The following is a 25,855-nucleotide window of genomic DNA, read 5'->3' as shown; positions in this document are numbered from 1 at the left end:
GAAAGTATAAATCAGTGATCAAGTCATTTAAATAATTAATTATATAATAATTAATTATTTAAATGTAATTTATAAAAGTGCATAGACAACATTGTAAAAGCTCAGAAATGTTATTTTTTTAGGTAAACACTCATATATTGGCTGTACAATACATACAGACCATTGGCTATATTGTGATCGTTATTGTTATCATAAATGTTGCTATTTTGCAGTTATGCATTTCTGTTTTGATTTTGATTCCAGCATGTTTCAATATTGGGATGAGGCACCAAAAGACTGAAAATTTATATAATGCTAAAAAAAACATCCACTTACAGTGCAGAAACAACTACATAATTTCCAGTTAGAAAAGTGACAATGCGCCTTGAACTTGTATTCTTTCTAAGCAGCAGGACAACAGGAGGAAAATCCTCTACAAAGATGTCTGGTTGTATTGAGGTTTTGCAGACACGTGTGTGTGTGTGTGAGAAAGAGAGAGAGAGAGAGAGAGAGAGAGAGGATTAAGGAATGAGGGGGGCAATAAGGAGCTACTAATCCAAAAATGTCTGACTATAAAATGTTTTATTTAAAAAAACAAATTGTATTGAGTGAAGTGTGATTGACAAACACAGGGTTTTATGGGAAAAAGTGAGAAAAAGTATTCATATGTATATAAAATAAAGAAAGAAATTCATGTGACTGAATGGTTGTGTCATTGTAAGCCCAAGAGTCACCAATATTACAGGTTAACCCCGTATCACCGCAACATCGGCACTTCATGGTTCCACTGGTCAGTTCCACAGAGAGAGGTAGAGGAAGCAGCGTTAAACATCGTAGAAGGTAGCTCTGCTTACCAATGAACAAACACACGTCTCCGCTACGCTGCGCCTACCAGTACCCACACAGCGGATATATGTGCGCAGTACGTCACTGTGCTATCTTGGAAAATGAACAAGCTGTAAACTTTCAGAGGAAGTGAATTACGCAGAGAAGCAAACAGCGATGCCTGAGTCAGGAGAAGAAAGACTAGGATGCAAAAATATGAAATGCTGGGTTATCTTCTTAAGTGTACTCTTAATTATTGCTGTAATTATAATTGGTGTAATTTGCGGAGTATGTGAATGTAAATGTTTTTTTACCCCGTCGCGCAAAGACCCCGATTGCACGTTCTCAAAAGCTGCAGTGGCCGCAGACTCCGGGAAATGTTCAGAGATTGGACGGTGAGTAACATTTCAAACTTCTGACACATTTTTGCATTCACATTACGCATAATATTATGCACTGTTCTAAATGCAAACTTTAGCGCTAAAACATCTTTGAGAATGGCGTAACCTGCGTCATCATCATGGATTTATGTTTTTTCTATATCTATTTACAAGATAACTACTCATAACTACATTCTAATTTCACCTTCTTTACAAAACCAATATGCCATTTCATAAAAGGCAAAATTCAGTGTGATGTGCGTAATACAGGTCAATGCAAAATCTTCACGCCATTTCCCTATTTATGAGACATATCTACCAGACATGTGTGAGTGCGCGCCTGCGATCTTTCTGTCTGCAAACACAATAGCAATAGTTTTGAAATAATTCTGAGTTGTAAGGCTGCACTGTGTGGTATTATTAAAAATTTATTAAAAATTTCCATCCTTCCATTATTGTTCAAAAATGGAGAAATAGCCTTATAACTAAGAAACCATGATTCTTATAAGTTTGGTGTATTGTCAACAGTGTTGGTCAAGTTACTTGAAAAAAGTAATTAGTAAATAATTACTGATTACACTGGGACAACCTTTAGCACTACTCTCCCTGAATGGCTGACTTGGTCCAAAAAAACATGTTGGAGGATGTATTTACGATCAGAATGCTCTCTGCAGTAGTGACATCATGTAGTATGAGCAGATGTTGTTCTCCACATGTCCCACAAGGCTTCTTCAGAGTGCAATTTTCTAGGGAATGTCCTCTCCCACATTTCCACATCATTTTTTTTCCTTTATCCAGGTGGCTCTGGCAGTACAGGTGAGTGTGGCAAAGTCAGCATAGGCACTGAGGTAGTGAAGGGCTTGAAACGATCCCTCTTCTTCAAGTGTGGTACAGTGGCAGGGCTAGGAGAAAGATAAGAGTGCTTCGATGCCTGCTGACTGCCAAGCAGAACAGTAGCAGGTTTGGCTCTCTGTTGTTTCACTGCTTTCCGATCCTTATACTCAGTATGTGCTGGTGCAGCTGGGAAGGGGCCTGCGATTTGGCAAGAAACATGCAAAGTCTGGACCTTCCTTTCCAGCCACTCAGCTAGATTAGGGAGAGTGTATATAAGATTACTGCCACTTTGGATAATTCCTCGGTTAAAGCAATGTTCAGCAATTGGAGATTATGTATTGGAATTTCAGGAGCAGGACCAAGCCTCCAAACATGCTCCTTCCGGTTGTTATCTATTTAGGTTCCCCCAGTTCATCGAGCTGTTCATTCTCGTTTATGTGCAAACAGGGTCCATTCTCGGCGAATACCTTTAAACACAGCTTATCTCACAGGAGTAACATAATTTTACTCACCCTTCCATTCGCTACAATCGCCCTCTCGTCCGTCAGCCCATCAGACGAACAACTACTCAAGCTCTCCGTTCATCGCTTTTCCTCCGGCAATCCAAGAAACACACTGAACTTTACGGCAACGTTTCCGAGAGACTGAATGTTGACGACCTTATAGCAGTTTTCTCGCCACCTGACATACGGTCTGCTACATTGATCCATCCAGTTGTCTTATCTCCGCTAAATCCAGTTATGAAGTAACTCTGGCCGCCCGCCACTTCAGCAAAAGCCAGCAGGGTTGCCCACCAGCAAACCCATAACTCCTCTCACATTGCTCTGAAATGGTCCCACAGGCCGGCGCAAGTTAGCTGGAAAGCCGACGGACGTCAGCGCCGAACCCAGAAGGCACGCCATACCCACGCGCCCAACAAATCGCCACTCCAACAGCAAAAGCTACAGCGTGCTTTGTAGCTCCAGCCACCTTCCAGCGCCAGGTAGCAGGGACGAGCTCAGCTCATTCCTCCTTCCTCCTAACAGAGGAGGTGGCTGTAGCTCAGGAGGTAGAGCTGGTCACCTACTAATCAGAAGGTTGGGGGTTCGATCCTGGCTCCTCAAGTCTGCATGCCAAGTATCCTTGGGCAAGATACTAACCCCAAGTTGCCCTCCGATGCATCCATCGGAGTGTGAATGTGTGTGAATGTGGTTAGACAGCACTCAGTTTAGAGTCAGTGAGATTGGGTGTGATTGGGTGAATGTGGCATGCTGTAGAGCGCTTTGAGTACTCCGGGAGTGTAGAAAAGCGCTATATAAGAATCAGTCCATAACACCATTTAATGCAAGCCGGAAATCTGTCGCTAGCTCCATGCTCTACTGTTTCTCCATCGCTGTGATGTTTTCCATCACTCCTTTCGCTAAATGCTCAAGCAAGTTAGCACTGGGATGCCCGGTTCTTCCCTATCCATCATTCACAAACGCAGCAGGAAGCTTCCTACCAGCGAACTGCCAGTTTCTCAGCAAAGACAAAAAAATAAATAAAAGGCACAGAGTCGGCAGTTCTCCATCCATCGGTAGTAAAATGTAGCATGCTTCGGCATCAAGTTGCCAGGTTCCCTGCCTCTCATCCCTCCTCGGCTAAACCCTGCAGCAAACGTCAGCACCGGGTTGCCAGGTTCTCAGCCACTCATCCCTCCAGTGCTAAACTCTGCAGCTAATGTTGTCACCGGGTTGCCAGGTTCCTCTATCCCTCATTCACAAAAGCAGCAGCAAGCTTCGACCATCGGGTTGCCAGTTTCTCAGCATAGTTTAAAAAAAAGGCACTGGGTTGTCAAGTTTTCCTTTATCCCTCATTTAAAAAAGCAGCAGCATGGCTTCTACCAATGCGTTGCCAGTTTCCTTTCCCTTGATCCCTCCTTCGCAACTTGTGCTATCCCCCATTGGCAAAATGTAGCAGCATGCTTTTGCCACTGGGATGCCAGGTTCTCTTCCTCTATCCCTCCTATGCAAATACAGTAGCAAGCTTTGGCACCGGGATGTCAGGTTCTCTTCCTCTATCCCTCCTATGCACATACAGTAGCAAGCTTTGGCACCGGGATGCCAGGTTCTCTTCCTCTATCCCTCCTATGCAAATACAGTAGCAAGCTTTGGCACCAGGATGCCAGCTTCTCCTCCTCTATCCCTCCTATGCAAATACAGTAGCAAGCTTTGGCACCGGGATGCCAGCTTCTCTTCCTCTATCCCTTCTTTGCAAATGCAATAGCAAGGTGGCACTGAGATGCCTGGTCCTTCTTTACCCCTCATTCTCAAACGCAGCAGCAAGCTTTCTAATATAGAGTTGCCAGTTTCTCTGAATTTATCACAGTAAAAGCAGCAGTGAATCTTTCTACCGACGGGATGTCAGCTTCTCCGCAGCTAGCCCTCATATGCTAAGCAGCAGATGTTTCGGCACCAAAACGCCAGGTTCTCTGTCTCTATTCCTCATTCGCAAATGCAAAAAGCTCTTTGCACCAAGATGCCAGGTTCCATTCCCTATGCAGCTCACCCTTCTGGTACTGGATTGGCAGTTTCCGCCATCAATAACTTGCTCAAAACAAAAAAAACAAAAAAAAAAGATCCTCTCACCAGGATGCCAGTTTCTCCGTTTTGTCCTGTCTTCCACAAGAATCAATCAATCAATTTTCCTGTAGACTCCTGGTGAATCATAGGTCCGCAACAACACCACGCCAACGGACTTTGTTCTGCGCCGTTCTCTTCAGCTGGGTCCATGCCATTCCAGTGGCCTTCACTTCACTCTTGACAGATCTTCTCCACGTCTGTTTGGGTTTCCCCACTTTCCTTTTTCCTTGTGTGTTCCAGTCCAGTGCTTGCCTTTTGACGTTGTCAAATGGTTCTCGAAGTGTGTGGCCTATCCAGCCCCATTTTCTCTTCTTGATGTCTTGACTGACTAGGTTCTGGCTGGTTCTCTTCCACAAGTCTGTGTTCGAGATCTTCTCAGGCCATCTGATGTTGAGGATGTGTCACAAGCACTTGTTGATGAAAATCTGTATCTTGCTGGTAATGGTGTTGGTCACCCGCCACGTCTCGGACCCCTACAGGTGGACTGCTTTCACATTGGTGTTGAAAATGCAGATCTTGATGCACTGAGATAAGGCTTTGGAGTTCCAGATGGGTCGCAGGGTGTTGAATGCAAGCCTTGCTTTGTTGATCCGGCTCCTAACGTCTTCATCTGCGCCGCCATCGCTGTTGAGTATGCTTCCTAGGTAGACAAAGCGGTCGGTTTCCACCAAGTCTTCTCTCTGTAGCTGCAGTGGATGTTCTTGTCAGTTGTTCAGCCGCATCACCTCCGTTTTTCTGACATTGATCTTCAGGCCGGTCTTTTCTGCCTCCTCAGCGAGCCAGGTAAGCTTGAACTGTGCATGTTACTGCTTATGGGACAGAAGGCAGACATCGTCTGCAAAATCCAGGTCCTCCAGCTGTTTGGTGAGGGTCCACTGGATACTGGTGTTGCTGCCCTCTGTGGTTCTTCTCATGATCTAGTCCATGACGATCAAGAAGGTTGTCGGTGTCTGCATGCAGCCTTGCCTCACTCTGGTTTTCACTGTGAAGAGGTTGGTCAATTTTCCATTGTGGATGATCTGGCAGGATGAGTCTTCATAAAGCTGTTGGATGATGTTGATGAGCTTCTACGGGATTCCGTAGTGCTGCATCAATAGGACGTGGTATCAATAACTTTAACATGCACCAACAAGTATAACCAAGTGTTATTACCTTTAACTTGTCAAAGGCAATAACACTTACAGGTTCATTAACGCACATGTAATCATACAACAGTGTTACTACTGCGATGCTCTGCCGCTGCTCCTTTCATCTCTCCCTCTGCGTGCTGCGCACATGACCACTGATGCGCTTATTCCTCTTGGGTGCACTTGATTCTTGCCTCTAGACATATTGAGGCCAAGTCAGCAGGGAATTTAAACAGTGGTCATGTCAATGGGAAGATACGGGGGTTTCTCTGTAAATTTCACATTCCTGTGGCAGCGTGCTAGGTACTTGCTCAGAAGTTTAGTTGTTTTTATTGCTGTAAAAAGAAGTTTTCTTCCCACGCAGTGTACAGCAGACGCTAATGTTTTTGTCACTTTTTACGGAATCAAACTCAAAGTAAGGTCAGTACTTCCACGCTTTAAACATAGGCTGCATCCTCCTGAGGACCCTGCCTTCGCGGCCTACGTGGGCCAGGCCCTCTGAATAGGGCAAGCAATTGCATTCAGCAGTAGCGTTCAAGGCGCCACTCTCTGGCATAAAATAGGGCGGTTTTTGGGGTCAACGTAGTTTTTTACAGCATTCTGAATTATTAAACAGCATTTTTTTACGCCATTTCTTAACCAGCCGTGTTAGAAAATTCACAATATTTGGCTGAAATGGCTTGCCATATCCAAAGACCGGATAAACCGGAAGTGAGCGGCTGTGAAATTGGACGGTCTAGCCTTCAGTTTTGCGTCACCAGCTGTCTCGATGGAGTCTAATAAACTCAGCCATATGCTCCTTGCTATGTAAAGTATAACAGGACACTGGCGTAAATTCTCAATCATCTCACACTTCTGTTTAATCAGTTTTCTGATTGACGTTTATTCAGCTGTGTGAAAACTATAACTTTAATCTCAGCCAAACCGATTTACTCACAAACAAATAAAACACTGAAAACAGCCAAACAAAAGCATTTTTAAGTTATCTAAGTGACTTATATATCATGTTTAACCCGAGTAGCGAAAGATCGCGGGGGGTGGGGTTTGAAAACGATGTGCCAGGAGTTCGCTTTTCTCGCCCCGGCTAGCTATCGAGCTGGTGGGTAACAGACGTTGGAGCACTTTTGCAAATATGTGATGTCTTCATAAACCAAGCAGATATTTGAAGTTTACACAGCTACGTTCTCGCCTGAAAATATTTTCAAAGTTTATTTTGTGACCCAGAAAAAGTAATAAGAGTAGTATTAAAACTGTAAAAGTAGCTGCCGCCATTGTTGGAAACTGGAATTGGCTGGGTCGTGCTATGAATTCTGGGATATGGTTGGCCATGAAGGATACACCCGACCCATCCTTTAAATCTGGAGAAAGGGAGGACGCATTTGTCAGCTGCATTTGGAGGAGTCTACGAATTTGGACAGCCTTAGTCACGTCACTGTAACGTAATCAGCCTATAAATGTGGCCTCAGGAGGATGCAGCCTATGAATTTGGACACCCCCAACATACACACGTCTGTTTCCACGAACGTCGCACGCACTTACGCCATTGTCATGAGACACTCTCACAAACAAAATCACAGTTTAGTAACACAGTAACGCAGCGTGCTTAAGGGAAAGTAACAGTAATCCAATTACTTTTTTGCAATAGTACTCCCTTACTTTACTCATCACTTGACACATTACTAACCATCTCTGATCGTCAACATATAAAAAGTACAATATAAAAATTAAAAATATCATGCCACATTTGACCTTTGACCTCTTCTTCGAGGTCAATATATTTGTCTGAAGGTCATAATAATAGTAATGCTATTTAGAACTATTTAAAACTATGTTTCTTACTAGTGATGGGAATTCTAACTCTTTTAAGAGAGCTGGTTCTTATGGCTCAGCTCACTGAAAAGAGTCTGCTTATTTGGCTCCAAGCATGTCATCAAATTTTTTGTTTCCAAAAGTAATTTATTAACAAAAATAAAGTAAAATCTTGAGTAAAAGAAATTACCAATGTATAAAATATACATTATGTCAATTTTTTATTATTTTTATGGCTTATTTTTCTCAACATGTAACAAAAATAAATTTTAAAGTACAAAAACAAATACCCATCTCAGTTTGCCAAAAAAAAAATCCAGTCTCTGATTGCATCTTTAATATTTATAAAATTTCAACCACTTACAGTAAAACGATGGACAATTACGCAACAAAATATACATTGGCTCTCTCTACTTTAAAAAAGTAGCATCATAGAAAGTTTTAGTTAGTCTTTATATTACAATGCAATTGAAGTGCATCCAGATTTCACTGTTTAATTTTTCCACCTTTCCAGTCGGTTTTCTTTGGACCCACTGTTGTCTTACTTGTCTCTCTTCCTGCTGCTTCTGTGTGTGTGTGTGTGTGTGTGTGTGTGTGTATGTGTGTACGGGTTCGTACTATCCTGGTGGGGACCAAAATCTGACTTTTACTATCCTGGTGGGGACTTTCTGCACCGTGGGGACCAAAATCCAGGTCCCCTCGGGGTTGAAAGCAATTTTCACACTCAAAATGCGGTTTTACTGTCAGGGTTACAATTAGGTTATGGTTAGGTTTAGGGTAAGGGTTAGGGTTAGGCATTCATTTTTAATGGTTAGGGTTAGGGTAAGGGGCTAGGGAAAGCATTATGTCAATGGGATGTCCCCACGAGGATAGCAAACCAGACATGCGTGTGTGTGTGTGTGTGTGTGTGTGTGTGTGTGTGTGTGTGTGTGTGTGTGTGTGTGTGTGTGTGTGTGGAATAGAATCCCATCGTTCACTTTAAAGATCCGGATCTAAGACCTGTTTTGTTTCCAACTGACAAATCTCTGTTTTTACTGACATTGTTTGTACTGACAACATAGAGGATTATAGGGAATAATATCCCAGAATCACAGCAAATGTAATAGACATGCTGGACCAATGTGTGGATATCATGCTTTGCCTCTCCTAAGTATTACATTTAAACCCATACTTAAGTTACAGTACCAGCAGCGATATTTTATTTTAAGCCAACATGAAAACAAATCTTTACAGAGATATTACTAAAACATTTACATGTAAATGCATATCAGCTACCTAGCACAATCCTACCTGGTATAGAAGGAACCTGGAATGTAGTTCATACCTTTCTTGGTCGAAAGCAGCTTGTTTAAGTCACAATTCTAGTATCAAGTCTTCCCAGTCCCCTAAAGAATATCAGCTTACATTCAACATTTTTCTGATTCTTTCATTTCTTTTTTTAATTACTCAGCTTTTTCTAAGTTAAATTCAGTTAACTTAAACCTCGTGATCTTCAGTCTTATTTTACCTCTTTTTGCTACAGCTTTCAATATTTTTCTCAGTTTATTTGTTTGAAACACTATGTAACCATTTTACTTCCACTGTTTTATTTATTTGCCAACACAATGCGACTCTTTTCTGCTTCTTTGGATACAAACTTTAACACATAGGGATTAAATCCATAGAGCACTCCTTTCACTTCTAAATTGTTGTTTAATTAATTAATTGTTTAAATTTCTTTTCTACTGAAACTGAGCACTCAAAGTGCTTAGTTCCATCACAGAGCTTTGTGGTCAGCTTCACAATCTGTCCAGCACCAAACCCTATGCAAAAAATCTTGGTGTGATATTTGACATATTTGTATTATTGTAAGGAGACCTTGAGGATCTTAAAGGTGCCTATAAATAAAATGTATTATTATATTATTATTTTTAACTTAGTGGCTAAACACAGCTCCATCTCTGCTCCATGTTGAAATGAGGCCTTTTCTTTAGTGAAAGATGGTGAAATTGTAATTAATGCTCTCATTTCCTTCTACTTGGACTATTGCAACTGACCTTATACTGGTCTTAGTCAGTCCTTTCTACCCTGTCTCCAGCTTGTCTGCTGATGCAGAAAAGAAAACTAAGAACAGTGACAGTCAAACTATCTTAAGTGCCTTTGTCTGTGCAGAGTCTGAGGATAGTGGGCCAACTGGGGCCGGGGAAGACGACTGCACACTTGCAATAGTTCCTGTCCAGGTCAAGGCCAAGAAGTGAAATGCAGTAGTGTAGACTTACGCCTTCTTGAACCCAGGAAGCTCTACCACATTTTGTACAGAGACATTAATGGATAAATTGAAGCTCACTGGAAGGAAAACTGACATACTACTGAGATCAATGAATGAACTCATGTGGTGTCAGGCTTCGAGGTCAGTAGTTTATCTGGTAACAACTTTATTGATCTGCCAGATGTCTTCACACAAAGGACAATACCTGTAGGGAAAGAAAACATACCCCTACAGAAGGATCTCGAAAGGTGGCTTTACCTTAACCCTGTGGGGTCCATGGTATAATTAACCGTTTTTGACTACTTTTGATTTGACCTCTGTATTTCACCTTAAAAACTGTGTATCTTGCCTTGTTTGATATCATTCTTTTCAGCACAACCTCAAATATCTGAAATTAGAGTTATTTTTTAAATTTTGACATACTGTATTAGCACAATTGATCTAAATTCAAACAAAAAAAGTATATATAAGTGTTTAAAACTCTTAGGTGTGCTACATTAAATAAGATGCCACACAAATTATTTGTGCCACTCCAAAAAAATAGTTTCTGTCCACTATAAGACAGAGGAGCACACCACAGACCTAAACTCTGTGGAGTGTATTAGTCCTCCTGTTTTCTAGCTGGAGACAGCATTTATATTTCAGTCTGTCTTTGGTGGCTTTCTGGAGCAACTGTGACATTCATCAGCATAACTAAACGTTACAAATCTCTCACGTATCAAAACTCTCTCTCTCTCTTTCTTTTGCTCGCTCACTATCTCTCTCGCTGGTGTCATTCCTAAAACTTCCCCCTCTTCCCCCTTCTTGGCCATGTGATTTTGACGCGCTGGCGCGTCCGTCGACCTCCAAGGGTTAAAGAAGTAAAACTGCCTCAAATTGAGACTGACATTAGATTGCTTATTGGAGCAAATGTACCTAAAGCAATGGAGCCATGGGAGGTTGTAAGCAGTGTAGGTAATGGACCGTACACTGTAAGGACCAAGCTAGGTTGGACTGTGAATGGACCTTTAAGAGAAAATTGCTGTCATGCAGACAAAAGAAGCCCAACCAAGGTTATGGCAAACCGCATATCAGTGAGTGGTTTAGAGAACCTGTAGCTTTGACAGTTCATGGTGGATTTTCCAGAGGGAGGAAAACATGATGAAGCGGAAATGTCAAGCAAGGACCATCAGTTTGTGGACATGGTCATGGAATCTGCAAAAGTGATGGACGGCCACCACACAATATGCCTACCTCTGAAAAACAAATTGGTCAACATGCCAAATAATTGCTCAGTTGCTGAGCAACGAGCATGTAGCTTGAGGTTTTAATTTCTTAGGAATGACTGCTTCCAACGAGAGTACAGAGACTTCATGGAAGACCTTTTTAAAAAAGGCTACTGTCAAATGATGAATTGGCACACAAAGAAGGAAAAGTGTGGTATAAACCGGATCACGCCGTATACCACCCTGTGAAGAGTTGTGTTCGACTGAGCAGCATCCTATCAGGGCACATCCCTGAATGATCAACTTCTTCAGGGTCCAGATTTGACCAGCAGTCTGATTGGTGTTGTAATACAATTTAGACAGGAACCTGTTGCAATTATGGTGGAAGTGGAAGTAATCTTTTACCAGGTGAAGGTGCCTGACAATGATTCTGACTTACTTAGGTTCCTCTCGTGGACAGGTGGCGACTGCAATCAAGCTTTGACTGAGCACAAGATGACTGTGCACTTGTTTGGGGCCACATCCTCACCCAGTTGCACCAATTTTGCTTTGAGGAAGTGCGCTGTAGACCAAAGTAGGCAGTTCAGAGCTGAAGTTGTTCAAATAGTCTTGCAGAACTTATACGTTGATGACTGTCTCAAGTCTGTAGCTACAGAGGAGGCAGCTATGTCAATGTGTCAAGATGAGCAACAGAAGGAAGGTGCTTGACTCCATCCCAAAATCTGAACTGGCAGCACAAATGAAAACCCTGGACCTGGATCATGGCAAAGTTCCACTCGAGAGGGTGCTTGGTCTCAATTGGTATGTTGAGTCAGACGCATTCAGATTTAAGATCGACATCAAAGATGGCCCATTCACAAGAAGAGGACTTCTTTCTGTCATTGGATAAGTGTATGCCCCATTGGGCATTTTGACACCAGTGGTTTTGCCAGCAAGAAGGAACTGTGCAGATTGAAGATTGGATGGGATGATGACTTACCTGAGCACATGAGGACGCGGTGGTTTGACTAGTTAACCAGCCTTCCTGCTTTGTTTCAAACCCAAAGAATTTGGAAATTATGTATTTGTGCAACTAGATCACTTTGTAGACACAAGTGAGGATGCATATGGATCAGTCAGCTACCTACTCATGCGTAACACAAGCAATGAGACACAATGTGCATTTATGATGGTCAAGTCCAGAGGGGCACCTCTAAGGCCTCCTACCATACACTGTCTGGAACTGACTGCGGCTACAGTAGTCATTAGGATGGATAGTGTCCTGAGAAGAGAGCTACAACTGAGCCTTGCAGAATCAGTTTTTGGACAGACAGTACGGTGGTGCTCCAGTATCTCCGGAATGAGACCACATGTTTTCGTACATTTGTGGCAAACAGAGTTGCAGCTCTGATGTGGAACAGTGCAAACACATCAGCACAGACAAGAATCCAGCTGACTGCACCTCGAGAGAGCAAAGAGTAGATGAATTTATGAAGAACACAATGTGGGTGTCTGGGCCAGATTTTCTTTGCAGTCCGGTAGAGTTATGGCCTAACATGCCATTGAATTATTCAGAAATCACTTCTGGAGATCCTGAGATCAAGAGAGTCACAGTAAACAAGATAGAGGTGTAAGAAAATGTTGCTCTATTCAAGAGACTGATAAACTACCTCTCCTCATGGATAAAGTTGAAAAGAGCAGTGGTGTGGCTTCTGAAACTTAAAGCCTTACTTTGGAGTCTCTATCAAAAACATAAAGAGCTATATATAGCTAGTGTGGACAATAACCTAGACAATGATTGACAGCTGATACAAAGTCAGATTGACAGTACCAAGACAAGCTTTAAGCCTACACAAATTTCAGTGGAAGACCTGGATCAAGCAGAGCTTGACATAATCAGATTTTGTCAAAAGGAGAAATTCTCAAAAGTTTCAGCTCAACACAAGGGACAAAGTATGAAGCGCACTAGCCACTTATACAAACCCAACCCCGTACTACAAGAGGATCTGTTGAGAGTTGGTGGAAGGCTGACTTGGGCAGCTATGCCAGAAATTGCTGTGCAGCCTATTATCTTGTCTAGAGACTTTCACATTTCTGACTTAGTCCTCCAACAGATACATGAAGAAACTGGGCATGGAGTGCGCAATCACATGCTCTCTGAATTGCGACAGAAGTTTTGGATCCCAAGCACCATCACAGCCATTAAAAAGATCATCGCAAAGTGTGTGACATGTCGTCGCTTACATGGGAAAGTTAAAAACAACTGATGGTTGATCTTCCACAAGAGCGAGTGTTGCCAGATGATCCACCCTTTACCCGGGTTGGGGTAGACTACTTCGGCACATTCGAACTAAGATGTGGAAGAACAATCTTAAAAAGATATGGCATAATAGTCACTTGTTTAGCAATTCATGCAGTGCACACAGAGCTGGCCTCATCATTAGACACGAAACTCATGGATTATGGGAAACATCTTCAAAACAGTTCCAGACAAGAAGGGTCTCGTCCGCCGAGTCCCCGCCAAGACTAATGTTTTGGACAGCCCCATCACCAAGATTTGTCTGCTTGTGGAATCTGAAAGGGCAAGTGGTAAAGACTAAGCCCCAACAATGAGCCAACAATGAGCAAACAATGAGCAATGAGATTCATATTATGTTTGTAAAGTTAAAAAAAATGTGGCAACTGTTCTCAGGCAATACATTATTAGAACAATTAGGGGCCGGTAATGTAGCTGCAAAGCGTCTGCTTTATATTTTAATTTACGATGGAGTTCATGTTTGTTTTATAAATCATAGATTTGCTACATAATTAATCTAGTCAGGATTAATAAATTTGAACATTTGTAAGGTAATGACATGTCACTGTTTGGGATTATAATCTAAAAGGTGTCTACCACTTGAAGTATGTAAGTGCAATAGCAGCATGGAAAGAGGAGGAGCATGGACAGAGAGGTTCTGAGTCTCACAGTTTTCTGACCATGTGCACAGGTAGTTCTGGATAAATGCTCATTCTTTGGAACTTTTCATTGTTCATTGTTACTTCTTCAGTTTGTAATAAATAAACAATGTTCAAATCATAATTCAATTGGAAGCATTTCTTTTGGAAACCAGGAACACACATCAGCCATAGACTCTTTTTTGAACTTGGACTATTGGAAATTACCCTACAGTCCTGACGCTAGACTCCCCACAGAAACCCAAAAAAGTGGTTTATAGATTTCAAGATCCTCCTGTTTGTCTGCAAACAGTATGGTCACTTTTATGGCGGGACGTGATTGAGATTAAAATTCAATGAACTGTGCATCCCTAGCACATGCAGTAAAAACAAAGACAACACATCATCGTGTTATTAAGTCATGGCAATTTATTGTAGGACATCACAAATTTAGTAAAGATTAAAATTAAATTAATTGTGCACCCCTAACACTAATGATAAAAATAACAATAAAGTGATAACAATGAACTGTTTCAGGGACATCCTTCAGAAAGGCGGCTCTGCAGTAGATGCTGCCATTGCTGCGCTGCTGTGCACCTCCATCATCAACCCACAGAGTTCGGGGATCGGAGGCGGGCTCATATTCACTGTGATGGACAGCTCCGGTAACAAGATATCCTTATTCTAATGTAGCACTTCAGCCCTGCTGGGGAATACAGTAATAATATGTCATCTTTTCAAAGGTAAAGTGAAAATCATCACCTCCAGAGAGACTGTCCCCAAAAATGTGACCTCTGACCTCCTTAAGTTGTGTCCTAACACCACAGAGTGGACTGTGGAGTGGAAGCAAGGTGGGCTGTTTTTCTGCCATAATGCTAATATTTATAATATAATAGTCTAATCTGCTCTTGGACTCACCTTTATGCCACAGCTCATTTATTCGGTACAGGTGACTGCTAATGCACACTGTGAGTCATTCCTCTTTCCTCAAGAAAGCAAAACTGGGATACTAAAAAAAAAAAGAAAAAAAAAAGAGAGAGAGATCAAGCAAACCACCGGAGGGTTTGGCTGTTGGCAGTTATTAAAGACAATGAGTCGGTGTCCTATATGACACTATCAGAATAATCTAGCATAAACACCATGAAACACATGCTCCTTAGTTTCAGAGACAGCCAGAGAGATTGAAGTTGTCAGGTCTTTCTCCAAACAGGTCTTAACAGGTCTTTCTCCAAACAGGTCTTAACAGGTCTTTCTCCAAATCATGCACAAGATGTAACACAAAGGTTTTAAAGGTATAGTCAGTTATCTGTAGAGGTATTTTTAAAATTCTGCACCTTAGTCTGCAAGACAAACTCAGAATATGAAGGATCATACCTACGTTTTATCATCTGAGATAGGGTTCTTGTCACCAAAGAAGCAAAGGAAAGAGACAGCATGACTGGTATCTTATTAAAATGTCACCCTCCTCCTCACCTCTAACCTCATCTCCTGAACTAAAGTCAGGACTCTAACACACTAAGGAGTTTATAAAGATTATTATTTAATTACTGTAAGCAGACTGGACAATCAGCGCTTCCAACTCCAGGCAGTCAACAGCGAACCAGCTAAACAACAACAACTGGTTATAAGCTAACATTAAAGCAGGCTTGAGTTTCCTAAAAATCACATTTTCCTTCTGATAAAAAAGTTCAATTACGTTGTAATTTTGTATGAGAATTTATGAAAGCTCTGGACGTCCTAAACAACTCACCTCAGTATCATTATTGTATGGAAGCGAGCTTCACACACACACACACACACACACACACACACACACACACACACACACACACACACACACACACACACACACACACACACACACACACTAAGATACTAAAGACAGGACTCTCAGATGAGACAGAGACAGACTGGACACAAAGGAAACATCATCAAACTCAAAAGCACAAGAAAATAATTTACTCAGGAACAAAAATATATTTAAATACTGGGTCAAAAAACAAACAAACAAACAAAACAAAACCACACATACAAACATTTTTGTTTGCCAAAGGATAGCTGCTCCACAGTCCTGGGTCCTTTTTGGCATATCTTCCGTTTCATGCACCCAGTGTTTTTTCTTTGAACTGCAGGCAGGCCATTTTAAAACCCAGGTACTTCTACTGTGAAGCCATGCTATTGTAATAGATGCAGTATGCCATTTAGCTTGGTCTTGCTGATGTCAACTCGATGGAAGCATAAGTTGCTCTAAGACCTGTGTACACCTTTCAGCACTGATGTTGCATTGCCAGATGTGCAAGCAGCCAATTCCATAGGTAATAATGTAATCCCATAACTTCAAAGGTTTTGAATTGAGTATTGATAATGTGGTGGTGTGAAGTCAGATAACCAGTAAAGGTAACAAAACGATGTTGACAACGCCACCTGGGGAGGGAGTTACACCCCAGGAGAGATTACAGTAACTAGTGCAAATCTTGTACTAGTTACAGAAGCCCACAGGCTCGTTATTAACAAGCAGAGGTAAGGCAAGTCAAAAAAAAGTTTATTAGACAAAACTACTAAAAGCATAGAGCTGCAAAACCAGAGAACCTCTTAAGTAGCAGGGCTGACAACACAAAAACCGTTAATCAAAACACTTTATTAGCAAACATTAATTAAAAGGACAAGGTTCGCTGCAACAGTGCTACCCTGGTTGAAATAGCAGGTCAGTAAAATAATTAAACAAAATGGTGGAGACCGGCAATTGGGGAGGCAACCTACAGGGAGGAGTGCCCAAGGATGCCACCAGTTACTCACCAGTGTAGTCTCACTGCAGTCCTAGCATCATACCTATTTCCTAGTGTGTATGTACACGCACATGCATCAGGTGGGATTCCACCACACATGCCTAGCCCCCACAACAAGCTGCCGTGCCTCCACTAAAGCAAAAAACCCCCAACAAAACCTATAAATCAAAACATATAAAATATCAAACAACTCAGTAAATGAGATATAAACGAAACAACAAATACGAGACAACAAGAAAAAATAAGATACAACTCCTTTTTAAAACATGTTTAAAATATAACAAACAATCAAGAGTAAAATACCATAAAACAAGGAACAAGTGAATGCCAGTCTATAAATTACAGTAAAACAACAACAAGGCTACAACAAGACAACAGCAGTGAGTAGGCCTGCAACAAAACAGGGGAAACAGTCATTCAGGGTCCACCCTACTATATGCCAAACTGTAGATAACCCATGATAATCCTACTTTAGCAGTTATACAGAGTAAGCAATTTCCAGGGGAACTGAATCCAGTCTGCAATACTTAACAGTCTGTGATCACCTTGAACAGGAATGAATGCAAGTTGCTAGAGCTCAAGAGTGGACCACAGCTGTTCCTATAACCAACCTCTGATAAACAGCTAAGGGAGGGGTGAATGTTCATGCTGCGTTCACAGACACCATGTATGAACCCACAGGCGTAATTTCCAGAGGGGTTAGGGGGGTTATGACCCCCCCAATAATCAGACTCCCCCCCCCCAATATAACCCCCCCAATAAAATTACAAATTATCTTGCATAAATACGCTGTTGATTTTCTTTCTTCGTCTCAGGTATTACCAGCAAAATACTTGCATGTTTAACCATCTGGGAATTTACCCTGATTTATTTATTTATTTAGACAGAGCTCTTGACGCTCCCAATGTTCAGCACAAAGTTACGCCGATGTATGAACCAACATCCACCAAATCTAACCCACTACAATAATAAGCTGCACTTAACAATGTTAAAGCCCTTTCCTGTTTAGCCCAGAGGATGCAGGATCCACTTTTTTTTTTTAACTAAAAAAATGTATTTGTCTGATGTCGGAGCAGTTTTCCACTTTGCCTCAGTCCTTTTTAAGTGAGCTTTGGCCCAGAGAAGACAGCAGCACTTCTGGATCATGTTCATGTATGGCTTTCTTTTTTTTGCATGATAGAGTTTGAATTTGTGGATGGCACACTGAAAAACTAAGTACATGCTTACTGTTGTGGAGAGGTGGTCAGGGGGTGTTATGACTAAAATGCAACAGTGCCACCTAGGGGAATTTCACCCCTAGGAAACATAAAGAGAGTGTTTTCAGACTAAACAAAAGAATTACATAGGTTTGAAGATACACTACTGAGGCAAATTGGTTCCAAACTTAAAATACTGTTATTAAATACATTTGCTAAAAGACAAAAAAGGATTAATAAGCAATTGCAGCCCAGAGCACAATGAAATTTGACTGTGACACGGCCTCAATAGGGTAGGCTAAAGTGTCCTACTATATTACTTTTCCACCAAATTATGTGTGTGTTTTAACAACAAAGAGAAATATAATATTAATGATTTTTAAACTTAAAATAACCCCTAACCACACGGAAAGACCATCTCTGAATTGAGGAGAGGGCCCAAGGGTATAAGATTGGGAAAACCTGCAGTCAGCTGAGACTGAAGAAGTCACTTGGATGAGTGACAAAATTGAAAACGCTACGTCCAGATGAACAGAATCAACTTTTGGGGGCTTAACCACACAGCTTTTTACATACTCGAAATAGAATTTAGTCTGCGCAATACTACAAATTTTGGTATCTCTCCTATACTAAGTAAATTAAGATCAGTATTGCTGATACCAATACTTTTAACCTATAAAGGGAGCTTATGTAGGGGAGAGCAATGTGTCATGATTTTTGAGCTGATTTATTACACATTTGCCAAATTCGACCTGTCCAGGGTGTACCCCGCTTCTGACCCTAAGACAGCTGAGATAGGCTCCAGCCCCCCCCGCAAGACTGAATTGTGATGGAGAATGTACGAATGGATGGACAGTGGGACACATACTGGACTTTGAAGATAGAAAAGAATTCAAATCCAATCCAACTGCGTTAGGATCAATTCGATACTGATACCTGTGATGGTATTGATACTATCGATATTTGCAGAGAATGTTCACACATAAAGTCTTCATACATTAAAAGATATAATCGTCACATTAAACGGCCTCTAAGAGAAAGATCAGTTTCTGAATGGGCTGTTCAACAATAGACAGCTTGCCAGGATGTTGTCCCATCTTTCCCATTTTCTGGTTTCCAGATAATATAAATTCTACCCCAGGACGAATCTTAACTTTCCTCACAAGTCCATCTTAATCAGTCATTGTTTCTGCTTTGGCTAATTTCTACTGAAGCTGGAAATCTTGTGAAATGCTGAAGTGGGGCCAGAGACACAGGCTGCTGTGGATGCACATGTCCCTGTCCCTTTTGTTGCTGTCAGCAGAGTACAAATGACCTTCCTGCATTACTTCCTGATCGTCTATAGTGTGTTGACTTTGAAGCAAAGCTGTGGATCCATATATAGAATGAGCATAGTCTCTGTTAAGAAGCGTCTTTATACAGCAATAAAAAATGGGAGCGTATGAGAAAGATGGATCAAGAAAAGAAAGGGGGCTACAGACACCTTTTATTAATGGGGCCCAGAGTTCTGTGCTACACCCCTGCACACAGGCTGCATAAACAGTAAGAAAAGTAAGTATAAGATATGCTAAATGCTTCTATAAGCCAGAAATAGTGTAAATATGCAAATATAGTGAAATAAACTAAAACTAAAATGCAAAATGTTATCTCCAACATAATTAGTTACAAATGCACACACACTTAAAAAGTACAGTGTTTCTGTTATGGTTCAACGTGGGGGACTCAAGCGCAGGACTCCAGGATCAACTGTACACAAGGATTTATTTACAGAATCCACCAGGTGTATAAACAGGAAGTGCAGGGCAGTGCTATATACAACAAAGTGAGGGATGGGGCTCCAGGGAAATCTAAAGGGGGAAATCACTCGTTCTCCAACTCTCCACACTCACAACCGCAGATCCGCTCCTCACACTTGACACAAAGATTCACACAGGGAAGGTATCCAGGAGGTCTGTAGACGAGGAAACGAGAATTAATTACAAAGTTCACTATAGACTCTTGACTTAGCTGTGCTGTAGTTTCGACTCTCACTGACACGTGGCAGACAACGATCCAGCGAAGACCAGCAGTCTCCTCCTGGCTTAAATGCCGATCGCCTTGATGGGCATCAGGTGTGTTTCCCTTCCGTGGGCGTGGGCCGAGGGCGTGAACCCACAATGAGTTCCGCCCCGGCCACAGAGAGGAGGAGTGAGAGAGCGAGAGAGAGAGAGAAAAAGGTAGAAATAGCCGATCAGCGTCTCGCTGATCCCCCAGGCCAGGGGTGCCCAATCCCAGTCCTCGAGAGCTACTGTCCTGCAGCTTTTAGATGCATCCCTACTCCAACACAGCTGAATCAAATGGTTTGATTGCCTCTTCAGCATGCCATCAAGTTTGGCAAATGCCTGATAACAAGCCATTCATTTGATTCAGGTGTGTCGGAACAAGGATCCATCTAAAAGCTGCAGGACGGTAGCTCTCGAAGACTGGGATTGGGCACCCCTGCCCCAGGCTGTGACAGTTTCCCTCTGAAAATGGAGCAGAATATACTATTTAAAGAGCACCAAATTATAACAAATGTCATCTCAGATCATTAAAGGTCAGGACCTTACAGTTTACTTAAAACACAAGTAAATGTATGAGTTACTTAGCAGCACTGACTATCCATTATCTATCTAACCAGACAGCAGATGGATTGGGGTTCCTGGAGAAATTCGAGGTTATGAAGCGGCACACCGGCTTTATGGGAAGTTGCCGTGGGCCGACCTCTTTCAGCCGACCATCAAATTAGCCCGAGAAGGATTCCGTATTCCTTACTACCAAGGTCATTACATCCCACGCATTAATAATACGTCAATACGGTATGAAATACACCCACAATGTGATTTCAAAAATACGAAGAGCAAACAATGAATGTTTCAGCTTTATTTCACTGTCTTTGTCTTTTAGGGAGTTATATTTAGATAAAAATGGGAACCTGCTTAAGACCGGTGATACTGTGAAATTTGAGAAACTGGCTGACACTTTGGAGACGATCGCAAACGAGGGACCAGATGTGTTTTACAACGGAGCAATAGCAAAGAATTTAATCCGTGACATACAGAAAGCAGGTATTGTCAGACAGGTTTGATCCTGCTCTCTTTTCTGACCATTTTCTATGTTTGCCAGGCACAATGATATAATTACAAATTTTAAAAATCGATTGGTTTTTGAAAAATCTATCATGATCCTTCACAGGCTACACTGTGAGCTGTCTTGATTATGAAATGCATTGTGTTCATTTTTGCTCAACAGAATAATTCGTTTCACTGTTTTTGCTCAGGAGGAAAACTCACTCTGGAGGACTTGGCATCATATGAAGCTAATGTGACTGATGCGTGGAATATTTCTTTGGGAGAGTACCGGATGTACTTCCCTCCACCCCCTTCAGGAGGAGCCATCCTCAGCTTCATCCTCAACATCATGAAAGGTTTTGTTGGTTATAGCATGTAGAGTTTGTTTCATATAAGAAAATGATCCTTATCAATCGTTACAAATGTGATACACTAAGAATCAATGTTTTAAATGAAAGAAATAACAATTATTTATATTTTCAGGATACAAAATGAATTCAGAACCTAATGCAACTGATGAAAAGATTTTGTTTTATCACCGTTATATTGAAGCTTTAAAATTTGCCAATGGATTAAAGAAATATATCAGAGATCCAAACTTCAGCTCAGACAAAGTAAGTATCTTAAAATCCTACAGATTTGCACCTACTTTATTGCATATAGTGTGATTCTATTTAAGTGACGAAACGGGTAAAAGTAGCAATACCACATCACAAAACACAAAATGTATAGTGTAAAATATTTAAAAGGGAATGCCCTGGTTTCAATATGAGTATAATATTAGCATTGTTAGCAAAATTTACTTATAATTTAAATGTACCTGTTTACGTTATAATTATCAGTATATTTGAAAAATCCAGCTGCATCCCCTCTCCTCCAGGCAGAGGTGGGAAGTAGCGAAGTACAAATACTTAGTTACTGTACTTAAGCAGAATTTTCAGGTGTCTGTACTTTGAGTATTTATGTTTCTAACAAATTTTTACTTTTACTCCCTACGTTTTTAAACAAACATCTGTCCTTTCTACTCCTTACACTTTCAAAAGTAACTTTCGTTACTTTTGCTTTAACACATTTGAGAGAAGTTATTATTTCGTTACTGCGAGCCTTTATACATCAAACCGATTTGAGTCGAAACATAACACATGAAAGGCAATCATATTCATCCAATAATCACCAGCAGCTGTGCAACATTTCTATCAGCTCAACAAACACACAAATTGTTTCTGTGCAGTTTGTCTCATGGTGTTTTGCTAGCTAAAGGTCAAGTCTGCTGTTAACTTCACTCAGATTCACTTTTTAACACTAGTTACTTCTACTTGCCACCTCTGCCTCCAGGCCCCGGCGTGTTACTAAAAAGGGGGGACATGATGAAAATAATGAGTCTCTGCTGCCTGAACCCTCTGCTCCACCCCTCGCCTGCAGCTCATCCACAAACCACATCCCACCACAGTCAGTTTATGCACATTGATAATGAGTTGTGGTGTGAAGTTTTTTTGTAATATCTCTGAGCTTTGCACAGTTGGACTTTGGGTTAATTTGCTGGGGTGAGATTCTGACTTTGTGTTAACAAAGTGCTTTTATATAGGTGCTCACCTTTGTTAATGATCAGTTAATCAAGGGAATTTGATTATCAGTACCTGGCTACTACTTACCCTTAAAGTTCTTATAGAAGCACTAACGGTGTACTTAGTATTTTACATGTCTGCATAGAGTACTGTGAAAAATTTCTTTGAGTGTCAGCTTTTCCCAGTAACTCTGCATTTTCATTTCAGTGTAATTCTGAGCAGTGATGTAGCTTTTGGAACATATAAGTATAAATAAAAAATTTTAAAAGCACATAAACCTAAATTGGTTTAATATTTGTTTCTAAGTATGTTAGTATGTATGTATGTATTATTATTATTATTTTAGTATTTGTCAATTTTGTGTAATGTGATGTTTTCTGATGCTCTGTAGTTCACACAGATGACAAAGCATTAGAGAACATATCTTTGCCAGTCACATGTGGAGCTTCATCACTAACCAGAATCATAACCCCTAGTGTTAATTAAACCTTCACCTCATACTTACTTAGTTATTTAGTAATTCTCTGTATTTCACACAGATGGCAAAGAATTTGACAGAGGATAGCTTTGCAGACAGCATACGGAGTTTGATCAGCAGCGACAGGACTCATGATCCCCAGTATTACGGCGACACCCCGTGTCTGGACAGCATCGGCACCACACATTTATCTGTGCTGGCTGAAGATGGATCTGCTGTGTCTGTCACCAGCACTATCAACGACGAGTCAGTACCTGCATCATTCTGTTTCACATATGTGTGTGTGTATATATATCTATATATGTGTGTGTATATTTTTTTTCTTTCTTGAAACTGAAGATTTAAGACATTATGGAGGAACTTATTTTTAGACTATTTCTCTACTACAAAGAGTTTCTTGGTGCTGTAGTTACTTTAATATTTTTTGTTTACAGATTTGGCTCCAAGGTCCTCTCTCCAAGCACTGGAATCATTCTCAACAACCAGCTGTTTGACTTCTGTAATAGAGCTAATAGCACCTCTCCTGGTAGGAGATCAGCAGGATACTTTTTACATTTATTTTTTATGAAATGCAAGTAATCAGACGAAGAAGGCGGATTATTTAAAAGAGTTTAATGTTTTTCCTGAAATTATTTTCCTGACAGGACATATTTCTTTAAGTAATTTCTAATAATAGCAAAATAGTACCATTGCAGAAATTAGAAAATGGCATTTCATAATTTATTGTGACGCATCATCGGACCTTTCATTAAAACAACAATCAAACAAAACTGCCAAACTGAAGCACATCATGTAAATTTTTTAGAGTTACACAGGATCAACATACAGTAGGAAAATATGAGAAAATAATATGCATTAATTTTTATGGACAATGATACAAATTTACTAATTGGAACAAATTTTTGTACTAAATGTATCCACGGTGAGCTAACAGTGTGCTATAATTTATATACAAAGTCCTAACCAGTTTACTTTAGTAATAACCAGCATTACAAACTACTTTTTCCCTAGCGCATAGATTAATGTTTGAATGCTGCTAACACACTGACAGGCTTGGTACAGATTCAGTAGAGAGAACTCACTTTCACTTTCATCAATTGTTGATAAGCACAGGCAGAGGCACTTCTAAATTTGTTTGTAGGGTATAAACAAAATACTGCATAAAAATACAATCACTGATTTGTGTATGAAACATTTGTATGAATGATTTATGCACAAATATGTGCGTACAGACTGATTTCTGTTTTCTAGTTTTGTTCTGCCATTCAAGAGCTTTGTTGTATTTCTCAGGGGAGCGGCCTCCCTCCAATACAGCACCATCTGTGCTGAAGTCTCAGTCGAAGATGCTGGTGATTGGAGGGTCTGGTGCTGAAATGATTCCACCGGCAGTGGCCTCGGTACGTATGCATGGTAAACACACATAAGTGCCATTACATATTAAATAAAATAAATTGATGCAGACTGATGCCTGTATTTGCTGTTAATGCTTACATCATAGTAAAAAGATTCTTCACCCTAATTTATCCTGTAATCATCACTTTCTCATCTTATATTTTTTTTTTACTCTTCAAGGCGGTCATGAACCACCTTTGGTTTGGAAAGAGCCTTAAGGAGGCAATTGTTACTCCTGTTCTTTTTGTCAACTGTCAAAGTGAAGTAAAACTTGAATCTAAGCTTGAAAAGGTAATATATTCAGTGTATTCAAATGATAAATTAAGAAATTCTACAGCTTTTGTTCCATCTGAGTCGCTCTCCTCTTTGCCCTGCAGGATGTAGTTGATGGTCTTGAAGCTAAGGGACATAAAATAACACAATTCTACAACGTAGTTAACGCTGTGGAAAAGGCGGGCAGCTGTATCTCTGCATGGTCTGATGAAAGGAAAAAAGGTGAACCAGCTGGTTACTGAGACCAAAAGTCAGTGATGTTAGTTATACAGCATGGCTTTAAGGTTATGGACACTGCTGTAGCTACAACATTGGACAATCTATATTCATCTGTTACCTGATAGATCATTCATGCTTTACACATGTGTCTAAAAAAGTTTGTAATATTGACAACAATGCAACAATCAGATTATTTAAATCCAAGGTTTCATGCAAAATAGCGCAAAGACAGCATTGCAAAAAAAACAAAAACAAATGTTTGTTGAAAATTTTTTAGGGATTGCTCAACCTGCATTCTTTCTAAGCAGCAGGCCAGCAGGTTGAGACTGACTGAAGAAATCTTTGGTTATATAAGCGTCTGTTGGAAAAAGAGCTAGAGACTAGAGACTTCATGTTCCATTCCACCAGTAAACAATTCATATTTTCAAGTCTCATCAAATTCATGTTTACTTTGTAAATTTTAGCCCACTGGATTGTCCAGAAGGGAGATAAAGTAGGGCTGCCCTAAAGTGTACCCTAAGTTATCAATTGATTTGTAGTTCAAAACAACAAAAACAACAACAACAACAACAAAAATACCCACAGCATAACCTGTAGTTACTGTTACAGGCATGTCAGCATCAACAAAGCTAGATCTCATAGACTGTTAGAGCCAAATAGAAAGGTCAGTTTTTATCTGAATATTACTAGCTACATTTCAATGCTTTTTAATATTGTTTTTTTTTTTTTATTCAGTTTGCATATTAAGATTTTTTGCTTAGTTCATTCTATTGTTTTGCTGTTATAAAATGTGGGTAATTAACCAAAACTGCAATTCTGCTGATGTGGTCAGGGTAAAAGTTAAAAGTTAATCAGACAAGTAGTTTGTGAAGCAACAGTGTTTTTTCATAGTTGTTTAATGTGTTTTAGTGATAGGAATAGACAACCTCGTCTTGAA

The 25,855-nt window shown here is 40.6% G+C and overlaps 1 protein-coding gene across 1 annotated transcript; it reads left to right on the top strand.

Annotated features, from left to right (window-relative positions):
• Window positions 1-1,063: 1,063 nt before the first annotated feature.
• LOC134639261 (glutathione hydrolase 5 proenzyme-like) lies at window positions 1,064-25,855 on the top strand. The gene is made up of 12 exons (XM_063490380.2): window positions 1,064-1,199; window positions 14,458-14,585; window positions 14,664-14,771; window positions 20,562-20,739; window positions 20,828-20,988; window positions 21,201-21,347; window positions 21,475-21,605; window positions 23,096-23,280; window positions 23,469-23,560; window positions 24,325-24,431; window positions 24,607-24,717; window positions 24,804-25,855. The coding sequence occupies exons 2-12, from the start codon at window positions 14,573-14,575 to the stop codon at window positions 24,939-24,941; spliced, it is 1,371 nt and encodes a 456-aa protein (XP_063346450.2). The 5' UTR covers window positions 1,064-1,199; window positions 14,458-14,572; the 3' UTR covers window positions 24,942-25,855.

The sequence above is a fragment of the Pelmatolapia mariae genome, linkage group LG12 (genome assembly GCF_036321145.2).
Source record: "Pelmatolapia mariae isolate MD_Pm_ZW linkage group LG12, Pm_UMD_F_2, whole genome shotgun sequence".
Lineage (NCBI taxonomy): Eukaryota > Metazoa > Chordata > Actinopteri > Cichliformes > Cichlidae > Pelmatolapia > Pelmatolapia mariae.
Note: the sequence above shows the minus strand (reverse complement) of the source record. Positions and strands in the feature narration are given on the sequence as shown.